Source organism: Mustela erminea, chromosome 1, assembly GCF_009829155.1.
Source record: "Mustela erminea isolate mMusErm1 chromosome 1, mMusErm1.Pri, whole genome shotgun sequence".
Lineage (NCBI taxonomy): Eukaryota > Metazoa > Chordata > Mammalia > Carnivora > Mustelidae > Mustela > Mustela erminea.
The window spans coordinates 75,332,140-75,348,628 of record NC_045614.1 but is presented as its reverse complement, the minus strand read 5'-3'; the positions used below and the strand labels follow the sequence as shown (position 1 = coordinate 75,348,628).

At 38.5% G+C, this 16,489-nt stretch overlaps 1 protein-coding gene across 12 annotated transcripts in view; it reads left to right on the top strand.

The window, feature by feature from the left end:
* The window catches only part of RBMS3 (RNA binding motif single stranded interacting protein 3), a 712,557-nt gene that overhangs the window by 138,565 nt on the left and 557,503 nt on the right, over window positions 1–16,489 (top strand). For 9 of the 12 annotated variants that reach the window (XM_032359695.1, XM_032359728.1, XM_032359720.1 and 6 more), the window contains one exon: window positions 12,234–12,406. In XM_032359695.1, the coding sequence (XP_032215586.1) occupies window positions 12,234–12,406 (173 nt within the window). The remainder of the gene's footprint in view (window positions 1–12,233; window positions 12,407–16,489) is intronic. The other 3 variants (XM_032359702.1, XM_032359753.1, XM_032359717.1) reach the window with 1 other exon arrangement.

Here is a 16,489-nt window from a genome sequence, read left to right as displayed (position 1 = left end):
TAAAAGTATGGCTATCCCAATTTTATACTAGAGACTATTCGTTATAGTTACCCTAAGGCACATATCATACAAAGTACTAGAAATTAGAGAGATAATTAAACTGAAATAAACAGTTTAAATAATTGTTTACTTATAAAATATCCTTTCAGGGCAACAGTCTTTAAAAACATAATTATTTTTGGAGTTAGAAGCTATGAGATTGTATAGCTTATTTTCTGTATATAAAAGTCCTTTTTGTTAAGTGCATGGACATTTAGTAGTTAGTGTGTTATTTAACTGATCTAAGCTTTTCCATTGGCAATGAGATATATCTTATTTTAATGAGTAGTTTCACAATTTGTAGATATTTTCCTAGAACTTTGTATTCTAAGAATGCTTCCCTTGTGAAAGTTTTTATTTATCTTAAAAAAAAATTCTTCTAACAGTCTTCTCAGCAGTTTATCTGAAGGTAATCAGTATCACTAACTAAAATAGTACTAATTGAGCCTAAAGTCTCATCAAAGAGTGACATTTCTTGATTCTAATCTAGAGAATTTCAGTTTGACAAGCATCAGTGAACTTTGGATTGTAAGATTTTACAGTCGACAAACCAGAGTTTGCTAGATCATTCAATAGACCAACCAATATTCCTCTCTCAAAAGAACACTATTGTTCATGATAACAATGAGTATTGTAAAAAGCTTTAGGATTTATGTAATAATAATAGCAAGTACTCCTAGAGGGCTTATTGTGTTCCCGGCTTTATTCTCGGTGCTCTACACATAATTATTCATTTGAAATGTCTAACAATCTTCGGAGGTAGTTATTATGCCCAGTTTCACAGATGAGGAGACTGAGGCAGAAGAATTCAGGAAATTTGCCCAAGGTCATACAGACAAATAAGTGGTAAAGCAGGATTTGAACGTGGGTGGTGTAGCTTTGGCATTTATGCTCTTAGTCACTATGCAATAATAATAATAATAATAATAATAATATTTCCTTCTTCTCGAGACTTTGGGGTCTACCAATTTGCCAGTCTCTGAAGCATCATTTATTTAAAAAGAGCAAAAGTAATTTGGAGAAAGAAAAGCAGTACTGTCTTTTCTAGTTTGTTGTCTAGTTTGTTGTCTTGATTATGGAGAATATCACTGGGCAAAAAGCACCTCCAGTAATCCTACAACAAAGAAGATGCACTAGAAATTGGATGTGTCCATACTATTTTGAACATTCTTTAAGGTACAAGGCAGACTGACTTAAAATATACTGAGAACAGGAGACTTCATACAGGTTTACAAATAGGAGAAATAAAAGTTTGAAGGTATTAATGTAAATTTCTGATTTAAAAATTTTAATAAATAAGTTAATAATATAAAATGCCTAATATTCATTTTATTGTCAGATCACTTTTTGTTGAACTTGAGCATTAATTTATTCTCATAATTATCATCTCCTGGCCCAAAATACAATGAATGTTGAAAATATATTCATAGAAAATTATCTGTGCAAGTGCTCCTTCCAGTTTTTATAATGAAGCAATTATTTTGCATGTATTAATTGCTGTTGCATTTTTGATCTGTGTTCCAACGTTGTCTTCTTGAGGAAATTATTGTGTTTTATAGTCCAAATCTCTTAGATTTAGGACTTTTGAAGCATAGGTTCTGTTTGCATTTAATTTTGCTACATCAATAAAATATGAATGAATTGGCTAATAAAACAACATAACTATTTTATGTCATGGAATAGAGGTTATTGTTCATGAATTTGCTAAATTGCCTCTGTAGTTCACTGTAAGAACACTTCTCCTTTTTTGCCTTGGTTCAGTTTAGAGGAAAATAAGATTGGTAGAGTAGCCTGTAATACGTGGGAAGTAAGGGTGCTCTTTTTTGGGAAAAGGAGATGAAGTACGAAAATGTAGAGCTGCCTCCCAGGCCAGAAGCTTGCCTGGCAAAGACAGAGACATCTATTCTGTAACAACAGTTTGTCTCTGTTGCTCTTCTTTCTTGGTATTAAGAAATTTTAAAATACAGATGAAACTTTGGTTTTGATTAAAAACAAGTAAAATACATCCTGTGCTTCTCACAGATTATATTTTACTTTATGGAGTTTGCTTTTTTAATAATTTCCACTTTAGGCTAAGTGAGGTATAAGTTGAAAGAGAGATTTTATATGCCAAAATAGACCGACTCCTGAAGGAGAAAAAAACTTAAATATAGTCTGTACTGAAAGGAGATTAGTTGCACTTAACAAAACCCTATGCAATTAATTGCAATTAATACACTCAGAATACATGCATAGAGATCATGAGCATTATTTAACTCAGCACATTTAAGCCCTGCAGTTGTGTGGTGTATTCTGGGGAGATGCTGCTTTGTGTCTGTAGGAATGGTCTACATCAGTTCTATTCGGTAGAACGCTATGTGATGGTGTAGATGTTCTGTGTCTTCCCGTCTAATATAGAGGTTAGTAGTCATGTGTTTTTGAACATTTGTAACATGACTAGTGTGACTGAGGAACTGAACTTTTTGATTTTAATTAATTTACATTAATTATATTTAAATTTAATTAGCTACTTGTAACTAGTGGGTGCCATCTTGGACTGCACATACTTAGAGTTCAATCTGGAGTTAACTGGAGTGGAGACTGCCTTGCTTTGGGTTCTGAATTTGCCACAGAGTAGCTGAACAACCTTGAAGAGTCATTTAAATTCCTCGAATCTCTGTATTCTCATCTTTGTTATCGGGGTGGTAATAATAGCTACTTCCAAAAGTTCTGAGATCATCCAAATAAATCAATATGAAATTCTTAGAACAATGCCTGGCATATAGTGTATGTTTTCTTTTTTTTTTTTAAGTATATGTTCGATGAACATTAGTCATGCTATTGTTGTTAATTATTTTATAATCTTTTGCAGATATTTAATTACTAGAAACTAAAAAAGAGGCATAAATGAAATAGGCTTAAAGTAATAAAAGGATAATGCTATGATATGGAGTGAAACTTGAGGAGGTGACTCTAGAGGAATGTGCGAGATTCAGGTAAATAGAAAATAATCATAGGATGATCATATGTTCCAAGTTTCTTTGGACAGTCTCTATTTATACCTTGTGTCCTGGTATAATTATCAATTTTGTTCTCAAAAGTCCCCAGTTTGTAGGACACACTTTAGAGTCACCTTGGAGAAAGGCAAAAGAATGCAGCCCAGGCATTCCAAGTGAAGGGAGGAAGACAAAATAAGGTATAAATGCAGATGTCACTATGGTATGGCAGGAGGGAAGTAGAGCAAAACAGGGTTAGATAGGGGTTAGAGAGACATTATGTACCTGGAATGAAAGCCTCAATAAAGAAATCAGATTTTGGGGTACCTGGGTGGCTCAGTGGGGTAAGCCTATCAGTCTTCGGCTCATGTCATGATCTCAGGGTCCTGGGATCGAGCCGCGCATTGGGCTCTCTACTCAGCAGGGAGCCTGCTTCTGCCTCTCTCTCTCCCTGTCTCTCAGCCTACTTGTGATCTCTTTCTCTCTGTCAAATAAATAAATAAAATCTTAAAAAAAAAAAAAGGAATCAGATTTTACTGCACTTGCTCTTTATGCTATTATCACATTGCTCCTAAGTCAACATAGATTTACTTTCAGAAAAAGCAAAAAGCAAAATCTGGTCTAATTGGACAGAGTCACCAAAAAAGTCATAATACCATTTGGTATTCTGATTGACCCTCCATTATTGGTTGTAATTTTTTGTTACACATAGTTTGAGAAAAAATGCTTCATTTTTATCACCCATTAGCTACTAGTAACCAAGTCAGTAATAGTTTTGGTTAACATGGAAATTAGTCAACTGAGTAGAAATGGCTCATTATATCTGTTTTTATGGCTGAAGAAGAAAACTTTCCAAGTGTTCATTTAGTCTCAATAAAGTGCTAGGGAAACACATCTTATCATCTTACAGTGGTGTCCTGTAAGCTGCATCTGCTGGTCTTCATTCTGTTTAGGGTAGCATACGTCACAAAGCTAGGGCAACTACCTGTTGACAATATTACTGATTGTTGGATTAGGAAACATAGAATATTACAAAAAAAAAACCAGGAAACAACTCAAAATGAGATTATGGGGAAAAAACTAAACTAAACTCAAAATCAGATTATGGGGAAAAAACTAAACTTAAATAATAAAATATATTAATTTATTAAATAATTAAATAATTAAATAAACATATCTTATTAGGTATAAGAATGTGACTCAAGTGTAATTCTTTGGCTCTTTGCAAGATCTCCTCTTTATCTCTGATCACATTTGGAATTGAGATGCTGACCATTGGCTCTCCCAGAGATCTTGTGGAGAGATCTCCACAAGAAGTTATGATGACTGGTTCTGGGTTTTCAGTCTTTTCCCAGTGATTCTAGCCCACTACAAAAGCAAGTATTTGAATTGATCTCTGAGATATACCCAGGAGAAAGAGAACAGAGGTCCCATCCCAGGATTATGGCCACTTTCGATATTTCTGGGGAATTCTAACAATTACTGTTCATAGCATAGATGACATTGTAATCTCTACCTTGGGTGCCAATCATGGCTTTTTTTCTTTTTCCGTTGGATGAGGAATTAGTCCTTATTAATATTGGGATCATGAGCTGTCGGGGTTATTTTCTAAGTGTAGACTTGAACTTTAAACGAATGCCTTAAGTTCCTCAAATTTTGAAATGTGTTTAATTTTGCTTATTTTTCCTTAAAGAGATCAAGAGTTGGCCAAATTACAAGATGGATGGGAGCAAAGGCCAGATGTCATCGGCATGTGGAGGACTAAGCAATCTTTATAAAGGCCATTGGCATCATTTATGGCAGCCACTCTTCTCTAGCTTATAAATTTGTTAATGAATTGGTTTATAGGTGCTTGAAATGAACAATAACTAGTTTACTTGTGTTTCCAAGTACCATGAATTTTAAAATGTCATTTAATATCCAAACCTCTGAATGGAATTCAATGACTTTAGATTAATCCTATTTGTAAATAGCACAGAGCAACGTGTGATTATGCAATCTGCTGAGGTTTTTAAAAACTAATATTTACTGCAAAAGTGAATCTCCTCCTAACAGAATTTTAATAAAACCTCAGTAGTGATTTGTAAATACCTCGAAACTAATTAGTCATTCAATCCACAGTGATTGTTTCATTAGTGCTCAGTTACTACTTTTTGATTCTTGAGGAAAATGACAAACCACAGTTCTAGTGACATAGTTTCCTCTCAAGAACAGTGGCTCCTTTGCTTAAAAAAAATAAACCATTGACTCTTGCAGCAACTCCTTCAAGATACATTACTCCAACTGGGATTGAGAGAGTAGTGTTTCTTTTAAGGATCTGTGTCATGATGATGCTGATGAAAATAAGAAGATCAACAAGTATTTATTGAGTATTGACTCTGTGCCAGGCACTGTGCTAAATACTTAATATGTAATTTATATATTAAAGCCTCATGGCAGTCTTACCAGGTGAGATCATCGCAATTCCTGTTCTACTCATGACTAGAGGTTTAAGTGCCTAGTTAGTGGTAGAGCAGGATTCCAGGAGGGCAATGTGGAGGTCTTAAACAGAAGGTTACCACTATTGACAGTGGCTATTACTAAGACCCCTTGACAGAGGATGTGCAAGTGATTGCCTTTTGTGAGGAGTCTTGTCCTTTATTGCTCATTTCCGTATCTGATCTGTGGGTAGGAAAAGAGAAGTGGGGCAGATTTTCACCAAACTCTATTCTAAAATGTGTAATTGAAACAATTGTTTTATATAATCATATTCTATGTAACGGTCGGGCAATTGTCTAGCATAAAATTGCAAAGCTATCATATATATGGTTCATGCGACCATGGCTCAAATCGCACATATTGCCTCGGATATTCATTTAGCTGCATTTATTCTTGCACACGTGGACAAAATTCATACGCACCCTCATCTGAGATTATTATAGGCACTCCAGGGACTGCGACAGTTCTTGCCATGTCTACTTGCTCGTGTTGTGTTCACACTAGAGGAGAGGTCTGCAGAAGGAAGGCTATGTGGAAATTACACTGTCTGGGAGAGGAATTCAATAGCTTGCAGCACTGTGATCCACCGAGCAATGGATTGCATGTGTACGAACAGGCTAAATAATGTATGATTTAAGACAGGAATGTGGTTTGTATTCATTTTTGGATAGTAAAAGACTTGGCATGTCAGTCCCATGGGAGACTTTATCCAGGGCTTTACCCTTGAGTGGATAAAAGAGTACAAATTCTATTGCACTGGAGATGAATAAAAACAAATTGGGGAGACCATCAGCAAAACAGACTGCTGTGTGATGGAGTCCAAGGCTACTCCGAAAAACCACCAGACCAACTGCTTCAGGATCCTGCCAGCAACCAAATGCTGGGAATAGAATTGACTGCAGTGTGGCATTGAGGCCCTCTGATTCCCAGCCAAGGGGAATTGCATGCAAAAAAAATATTTAAAATTCTCTTTGTGAAAGAGTTATGTTTTCAATAAGAGGAAGAAGTATGTTTCAGACCTAGTCTGTTGCAGATGATATCTGGCATACCAGCATCTTCGTTCCTGAGGGTAGAGGCATGGGGAGTCGAACACCATATATACTTGGGGGTAAGAAGTTGAACTTCGGTGGGTGAAGGGGTTTTTCAGTGAAGTGGGTTGTAGGCCACTGAACACTTTTACCCCTCAATGGGGCATTTGACAATATCTGGAAACATTTTTGGTGACCACAACTTGGGGGGATGGTAGTGCCCCTGTCATCTAGTAGTAAAGGACAGGGGTGCTGTTAAATATCCTATAATGCACAGGGCAATCCCCTCCAACAAGGAATTATCTTGTCCAAAATGTCAATAGTGACAAGTTTGAGAACTCTGGTTTCAAATGAACTAGATAGTAAGTGCGTGTATTACAGCCCTGCCTTTTTTTCATCTAATATGTTTGACACTGTATGAAAGATGATTTTTAGTGATTTGCTTTACCCTATTGATATGTGAGCAGCATTTATTTGGATATATCAAATGCTTTCTGTTAAAACACAAAAAAGGGGGAAAACAAACAAAGCTATAACTCATATTCTTCATGTCCATTTTACCTCCAAAATACGTAGGGGTTGAAAAACACAATGAACCTCCCTCCAGACCTACACACACAAATCACACATTTTGTAAGAATGTAGGAGGACCCGGTTGACTCACTTTTCAAACTTGAAAAATGAGGCATATTAACAAAGCACACTAAATGAATCAGCTGTTTAGGATGATCTACAAGCCAGTTCATTTTCCTGTTATCAAATAACACACCATGAATCTTGACGAATGAACCCACTTGCTTGACATTATTTGAAAAACTCATAACATGCTTGCTTGTGATGGTCACTTCCCCTTTGAAATTAAATTTTAAAATGGACTTCATGTAAATTCCAAGAGAGGAAAAGGCTTATTCACCTCCATTTTGACTGTGTGCTGTTTATCCTCCTCCTTCTTTGTCTCCACCTTGTACTTGGATGCACCAGAGCCTCTGTCAGTGGCATCCTCCCAAGTTCACGGTCAGAAAGCCACTGGGTTTATTGGTGCCCATATCATTAATACGTGAAGTTCTAGAATGTGGAGGTGGGGACTGCGTGGCTTCTGGAGTCAAACTTCCTAAGTTCAAATTGGGGCTCCAGCTCCGTGACCTTGAGAAGGTCATCTGCCCATTTTGCACTTGCATTTTCCCATTTGTGAATGAGAAACGTTTTATTTGCCTCATTGGGCTGTTACATAAAATGCTTAGGAAGCACACTGCAAATGCTACCTGTAATTATTAGAATCGTTATCTTCCAAAATGGATGTCAAGACATTTTATTTAATTTCCCAAAGAGGACACTGGCCCTGATCCACTGATGTGGCGGCTCCAACGTGTGGTTCAGAGGGCTTTCAGCCCCAGCCCCTGACACCTAACAGACCCTCCCACCCATGCTGCTGTGAATAAACATCTGAGGGAAACCTGTGTCCTTGCCAAGCATGTGCAGGTTCGAGAGAGAAATCCGATCTCCCTCCTTCAATTGAGTGCCATCTGAAGGCCCTCTTCTGAAAATGTGCCGTTTGGACTGGTTGTATTTAAGCTGACACTGCAAATTCGTAACAGCTCCGGGCCCTGCTACAACGCAGCAATACGGTGCTGGGTAACCCCCACTGTAAGTCCTCACTGCTCCTAAATAGGATTTATAAAGTGTGACTTTGAGCAATATAGCAAAGTCGGTTTTATCTGAGGGAAAATAAATTCTTTTGGTTACTAACATTTTTGAATTTCTTCTTTAGTGCCTCAAAATGATTTAAAACCTAATCAGTGATAAAATCCCAACTCCATCTGAAGACAAAAGAATTGAGAAAAGTATCAGAGCCGCTTTTAATTAGGAAAGTGGTTGCTGTGACCCATTAACCTCTAAAGATTATTGCCTTTTTTTTTTTTTTTTTTTTTTTTTTTTTTGAGATGCTGTAGTTTGGTCATTTGTCTTTGGCACCAGAGCATACAACATTGCTTTTTGCTTTTCACAAATTAATTCATTTAGGCCTTTGCATTTGTCAGACATTATGGGAACCTTCTGCCAATGTTTTGTTGATTAAAGGATGTGTATTTGGAAAGTGGGTGGAGAGGAGGGAATTTATAATTCTTAACACCAAAGAATGATTTACAATGCAGGCTGCTACCTGAATCATTCAGTATATCATCAAAGAATAAATGAAATATTAAGGATTAGGGAGAGATGGGCACTAGGTGTTAAAATCTGTGGGTTGATTGGCTCAGTAACGCTGGAAAAGTCTACCTCTTTCTGCAGAACTTCTAGAACTCACAAACAGGAATATGACAGAGAAAATCACGTTTGATTGTGTATTCTTTTCAAAGGGCTTTTGGAATACATCATTTCTCTGCAACAGCCTGGTGGTACTATCTCTATTTATAAATCACATACCTCACTCCCATGCATACAAGTTCCCTATGGTCATCACAACTTTGATTTGCTTTTGACTGTTTTGTTAATTTATTTATTTTATCCTGGTGAATGCGTGGGGCACTTTGGAGGGCATATTTATTGTTTTAGGCACCATGCAATTTACTGAATGGTATTTCTGGCTATGGAAATGCTTACAAAGACGATGGGAGGGCGGGGAGGGGAGAAGTAAGTAAATACACATTGAACAACCTGTAAAGGATGCTTTCTTATTTGATCAGTCAGGGACTCAAAGTCTATGCCGGTCCATCAGATCTATGATACATAGAGCTGAAGACTTTTTTTTTTTTTTTTTTTGGCTCCCTAGTAGTTTTAAAAGCTGTGCAGTGGGAAAAGCTGCTTTAAACAAAGCCTTATTTTAAAAGAACCCTGAGTACAGAATGGAATTCAAAGAATTTAGGGAGAGGGGAGGTGAAAGTGGTAACAAACAGCTTTTAAAAAGCTCTGGGAAATTTAAGAGAATAAAGCACATAATGGAAATAAAAGATAAATCCCATCTGCCCCATTGGGAGATGCGAGACAAAAAGCTGCTGTAACAAGGATTTGTTGAAGACCTACTAAGTGCAGGGCTTATTAAGAACTACAGCTTAAGTGTCATGGGGCGTCCAAGGAGTGAAATGGAATTTTTTAAAAGAATTTATTTATTTATTTGAGAGAAAGAGAGTGGGTGCACAAATGTGGGTGGTGGGGGGCTGGTGGGGGAAGCAGAGGGGAAGGATAATTAGACGAGTGCTGAGCACAGAGCCACATCCCGGGCTCTACCCCAGGACCCTGAGATCATGACCTGAGCAGGAATCAAGAGTCAGATGCTTATTCGACTGAGCCACCCAGGCACCCCAAAACAGAATTCTTAGATTAAGGAGGAATAGTTTTTCATGCCAGCCAAGAAACTTCATGCAGTTTTTTGCAGATATTAAATTCCTAAAGGCAATAGATGTATTTCATTTTATTCAAACAGTGGGGACAGAAAATTCTCCTTTGTGATTTGTTGTAAAATTCCATGTTAAGAATGTTGGTAACAAAAGAGGTAATGCCTGAGAAATGGTTTAGGAGTGTTTATTTTAAAGAAGGAGGCTCTAGGATTTGCTCCTCTCATGTCTACTGTCCCCTCTCCCCATTCCTTAAAGAAACTGCCCAGGACACTCTTGACCAGTTTGCGTTTGCACGTGAGCATTCTGTCTTCTGCTCTCCCTCACTTTCCTCCCTAAGAGGAGAGCAAGAGGAAAAAGGGTTCAGAGGATAGATCTGATGGGTCTGCAAGGTGGACCAGAGCCTGGCCTAGGAAGCCATGGGAATTCAGAGACAAGGACGCTTCTAACAACCTTTCAGAGATTTTGGTAACTGACTTTATTTTGAGATCTAAAATCAAGGAACAGATGAAGCTAATACCGAGGGTTCTAGCATGGGGATTGATGAACGTCAGCAAGACCAAAAGAAATGGGGTCGTTGTGCTGGGTGACTGGGGTGGGGAATTGGGAGATGAGAAAGCAGAGATAATGAGTTTCATTTGACATAACTGTGTCTAAGAAGCTTTGTCATAGCTGGGTGAAAATAGGGACTGGGACAAATCCGATAATTCTGGAAGGTGTAAAACAGACTATTATAGCAAGAAACAAGGCTGGCTACTGCTAAAACTTGGCCTCTTGTCACTGGGGGCTAAGTGTTGTGTTCACTCACTTATTTATTATGTACAATATAGCCCAAGTATTTATTAAGCACCTACTTGCTGTTTGATAAGTATGCACCTTCCAACCCCTGATAAAACAGCTAATGTGTCTTCAGGTTAAAACTTGGCTAAACATTTCCCCACTGGAATCTTGACAAATGTGTTCATTGTGCCTTTAGGTAACATTGTAGGTTACATTGGAGAATATCTGGGATAGTTATACAGACTAATACCACTGGCCAGACAAATAAGAACTACAAATATTGCCATTATTATTATTCTTGCATTTTTATTATTGCTAGCATTTTATTGTGCATCACTAATTTCCAGGAATCATTTTGTTACAGGAGCTCATTAAGTTTTCATAGACACCTTGTGCCATACTATTGAGAGTACTATTTTTATCCTCCTCATATGAATGAGAATGTTGAGTCCCAGAGAGGCTAAGGCACCATCCAAAGGTCACACAGTCGGTAAGAGACACAGCAGGATGCAAACCCAGGTAGTGCAATTTTAGAACTTCTGAAGATTTGCCTATGGGACAAAGAAATAATACATAAAGAGTAATATATCTACTAATTCTGGCATGTAGAGTTCTAAAACCCTTATCCTGTATATTCTAAGTTGCTGGGGATCATTTTATCTTTTTATTTTATTATAAACTAGTTTGACAGGTTAGAATGGTAGTTCTTTACTGGGGGATATTCCCCACTCTCCCTGTCAGGGGACACCTGACAGGGTGCAGAGACATTTTTGGTTGTCACAACTGGAGAATGGGTGCTACTAGAATCTGGTGGGTAAAGGACAAGCATGCTGTTACTATCCTGCAGTGAACAATGGAGGTTGTGTGATATAATTAACACGAAGGGTCCCACAGCAAAGAATATGCCCTCCAAGTTGGCAAGGCTGCCTAGCTTGAGATTTAAAGGGAATCTTGACTGTCGTGAGAGGTTGGTGGGTCAGTATTGCAAACAAAGGGTGTTCACCATGAAGAAGCAGATTTGGGAGTGGGAAAAAGAGGTAAGATAGATTCATCCATCCATCTGTTCATTGACAGATTCACTATAGAGCGAGTTCTGTCTGTGTATCAGGAATTTTGCTGGAGAATGATGGTGAAGACAGTCATAGGAGGGAAGGGTGTCTTTCTGTGTTTTGTTTTATCGGAGAGGAGGGAACAGGGAGTAGAGACAAAGCAAAGGTGTGGGCTGTTGAAGTGAACTAGGAGCAGGGCTTTGGTGCCAAAAGTGAAGGAACTATGTTCTTCTAACAGGGAGGGAGGTACCAGGCTACTTTACAGGTCTAAGGAGAATCACAGCAGACTAGCTCAGAAGCCATATGCTGCTGGCAGGAGCACCTGGGAGCTTCTTTTTGTCCCATTTATGGCTAACACACGGATCCAAATGCAGGTCCAGGGTGGGAGCAGGGGAGCAAGTGATGTTCTCAGAAGTACATAGGGCGGGGATAAAAGATGTGTGTGCATGTGTGGGTCAGAGAGGCCGAGAAACTTGTCTTGCTTTCAAGGTGTGCTGCTGGCCTGTATTTCCGTGCTGGCTCTGTTTTTCCAATAACAGCCTTTTCTGTTTCCAGCAGTCCTATGCACCAGCTCCCCACCCCATGGCTCCTCCCAGCCCCAGCACAAACAGCAGCAGCAACAACAGCAGCAGCAACAGCAGCGGGGAACAGTTGAGTAAAACCAACCTGTACATTCGAGGCCTTCCACCAGGCACCACTGACCAGGACCTAATCAAGCTGTGCCAACCGTAAGTGCCCCTTGGCTCCCTGCGCCGTGTCCCACCCCACACCGTCTCCTGTGCGCTCCGGCCACGCAGGACTCGGGTTTGCACTCATATTCCCCTGTATTGGTGCTTCAGTGAGGAAGACTCTACTAAATGGGACTTAAATTTGAGCTCTAAGTCGAGCTCAAGGAGCTCTGGATTTGCATACTTTTTGTTGGGGGAGGGGAGGTTCCTGAGCAGGCAAACCTGGGACAGCGGGGCAGATAGGTAGGTATTGACCCAAAAGACCATGAGCAAACATTAGTTGGGCCTTCGGACCTGACGTGGCTGGCAGAAACAGTGGTGAATCTCGTAAAGGTAGCTGCTTTTTTGGAGAAGTGTTAGCAAAGGGACTCTCAAAAATTTTGAAGTGGTAGATTTCAGGATGATGACCTCCCGTGTTGCAGAGTTTTTCTGGCCAGTTCTTGGTAAATATAAGTTCAGCCAGGACCAGGTAATTGGGAATCATAAAACTAATACTCCGCTTTCCTTGAAAACATCTCCTTCCACCTCCAGTGAAGCTCTTTCCCACCAAGGCCAAGAGCCATACTCGGCAAGTTGTTTTGGATTTGCTGGGGAATGCGGTAGTGATTAAACGCCCTTTGGAAATGTTTTTGTTAATCTCTTATCTACCAACACTTAGGTTATTAACACTCTTATTTCTGTGCACATAGAATAAACATATTTAGGTTCGCCCTGCAAATGAAATTAATAATGGATAAAGAATTAAGATTCATGGACCTGTATTTTTAGATTGTTATCTGATTATTTTTAAAGTAATATCAGTGTTACTATTTGTCACTTGAATATGCCTTAGCTGGGTATTTTTAAATTTGGGGAAACTATTACTCAATTTTTCTTCTTCTCTTTTGCAATGCTTTCATAAGAAGGTTGAGAGGATATTTATTTTGTAAATTTTCCAACCTCTAAAATACTGAAAGAGGAAAACAAAGTGGACGGTATTTATTTGTCTTTGTTCTGGATTTTAAGATTGGGAACAAATATCAAAACACCAGGAAGTGCCTGAAAAACTGAAACACAAATACCTAAATCTGTAATCACTGACAAAGTAATCAATGTGGATTACGGTGGGCAGGGGAGGGGTGCTGTTGCCACTGCCTACCTTGATTTGTGAAGGAGGTAAGGCAAAACTTGGAAAAATAAATATTTACTTAAAAAGTAGTTATTTAAACAAAAGGAATGTGCCAGGGCTAAAACATATAAATATATGTTAGGTTTTGGTCTGTGAAAGGTTGGAGTTGGACTTGAAGATAAATAACTCAACTTTTTCCTGTGGTTGTTAGAAAAACCTAAACTATTTTGAAATGTAAGGACTTTTGAAAATGTGAAAGTTTGTGGACTTTATGTTAAAAGCTTCTGAAGAAGTATCTATTCATAGATGCTGATAGGAAAAAGGATAGCTACGATCTCTGACTTGTACTGGAATCTCACTTATAAAAAATATTGATGGGCTTAAGGAAGATATTTTCTCTTTGGTCTATACCACTCAGAGAGCTTGTTGAAGCACAGATTTCTGGGCCCAAGAGATACTGAGTCACCAGGCCTGGGGTAGAGACCAAGGATATGCATTTCTGACAGGGTCCCTCGTATCGTTGCTGCTGGTTTTCAAGAAGGAATACTCTCCCTTCAATAATATGGAGACCACTGACTATTTCTAACACATAACACTTACGAAGTTAGTTTATAGAGATAGTTGAGGTAGACTCCTGTGTTTTAAAACCCACTCAGCCCCTGAGTGAATTTGAGGCAAATCATTTAATTTACTCTCTTTGAGCCTCAGTTTCCTCTTCTAAAAGAGTGTGTTGACCTTGATTATTTCTAGGTCTCCTTGTACTACCAATGGTGCTTGGAGCTGCCTTTGACTGGTACATTAGGATCAATTGTTTAATACTCAGGAATTCCCTGTGTGGTGTGTTCCAGACCCAGCAGCTTGAAATCAGCCATGGTGGGAGTATTTCTATCACAGGAGCCAGCAAGCTCTAGAAATAAGGGCATTTTAAATTTTATCTTGTGTTTTTGGAGAGCTGGTTTCTGAGCACACCACTGATGTAGCATTATACTCTAGATTTCTGTGTCCGTGTCCACTTTTGATAGGATGTTGCCAGAAGTCTACAGATGGAAATGTCACCTAAAAACCTGTATTGGTGTTTTTAACTCACGAAAGAGATTTAGTGATACAGAGACGTTATTTTGAAGAAAGACGTTCTGTTGATGTTCCTTATGTGCATCTGAGAAATTTAGAGAATGCTGAGAGCACAGAGGGTACTGGTTATTTGTTCATATTAGTTTTTGCTGGCTAATAAGATCAGTCCCATTGGTATTGTTATTATAAAGATGTTTGTGGGTTCTCCAGTTACTGAAGTGGTCTGGATCTGGGGTTTATTGCTCAGATTATGTTTCGTAGAGAATTTTGGAGAACTGATGTGATCAAGCCACATAATGCAGTGGGGATAGCTGTGTCCTAAGAGATCCGGTTGGGGTCCTGGCTCTGCCATCAACTGGGTGTGTGGCTTTAGACCAATGACTTGTTTTCACCCTAACTTTGGTTTCCCCATGTATGAAATAATGGGTTTAAACTTCATAATCCTTTAAGCTTCCTTTACCCCAAAGCTCTAATATTTCACTGAGGCCTTCATTATTTCATGGTAAAACCTGCTCTTGGTTGCTTTTTTATCTTTCTTCAACCCCCTTTTCCAGTGTTGGCAGGGCCACAGCCCGAGTTGGTTCAGCTATATCGGTTAAGACCTGATGTATGGGGTTGCCTGTAATAAGAGACCGATGCACGTTGTGGTAAGAGACAAATGCACGTCACTTGTAAAATCACATTCCTCTCTTGTAGAGCTGGTCTCTTGCATTGGTCATTAGTATTTTACATTAGTAGTTTTCTAAAGATTCAGATCATTTTATGTTCCTATTACTCAACCAACACTGTAGAATCATCTTACCTACAAACATAATATTTGTGGATTTAAATGACCTTACCACCACGATTGATTTTTCACGTTTATTTCAATGAAATTATAAGTATTTTAGAGTTAGTATTTCCTTTTATTATAGGAAATGCAGTATTTGCTAATATCGATAGTAATAAAATAATAGAAAAATACAGAGATGTACCAAAAATAAGCATAGATATATCGAATTATCTGGTATTAGAGTGCAGTAATCCACATAAATACTAATGAACAACAGGAAAATGATATTAAAATAAAGAAATTATATTACTTCTCAATGTATAATCTGAGAGCAAATTCTTTTTAAGGGATTCCATTCTCATTCATCATCAAAGCTTCTATGTTCAGGGTTGCCTGGGTAGCTCAGTGGGTTAAGCCATGACCTTCAGCTCAGGTCATGGTCTCAGGGTCCCAGGATCGAGCCCCATATTGGGCTCTCTGCTCAGCAGGGATCCTGCTTCCTTCTCTCCCTCTGCCTGCCTCTCTGCCTGCTTGTGATCTCTCTCTGTCAAATAAGCAAATAAAATCTTAAAAAAAAAAAAAAGTTTCTAAGTTCAGATCACCAGTAAAATCAAAGAAAAGAAAACAAGACTGAAAAATGATTTCACTCTACAGGAAACCTCTCTGGTTATGTTTTTGAATGGGTACATCACATTGGGTGTCTTATAGGAGATACTTTGGTTAAACACTTTGTAATCGTCTTTATCTTGAGAAAGCTCAAAGAACTTTATTCTGTTATCAATCAAGAAATATTTACAGAACACCTTTGCTGCATGCCAGATACAGTGCTGATGATTTATTGGTGAGTAAATTTAGGCAAAGATCTTGCTTTAACAGAGTTTATATTTTACTAGGAAAAATAGACATCAATGAAGTAATCTTATAATTTGATATAAAATTGCAACTAGTGGTGATTGGGTGGCTCATTTGGTCAAACATCTGACTCTTGATTTTGGTTCAGGTCATGATCTCAGATTTGTGGGGTAGAGCCCTGCATTGATTGATCGAGTTCCATGCTCAGCGGGGAGTCTGCTTCTCTCCTTCCCTGTCTTCCTCTCCTTTGGCCCCTCCCCGTATCTAAACAAAACAAAAC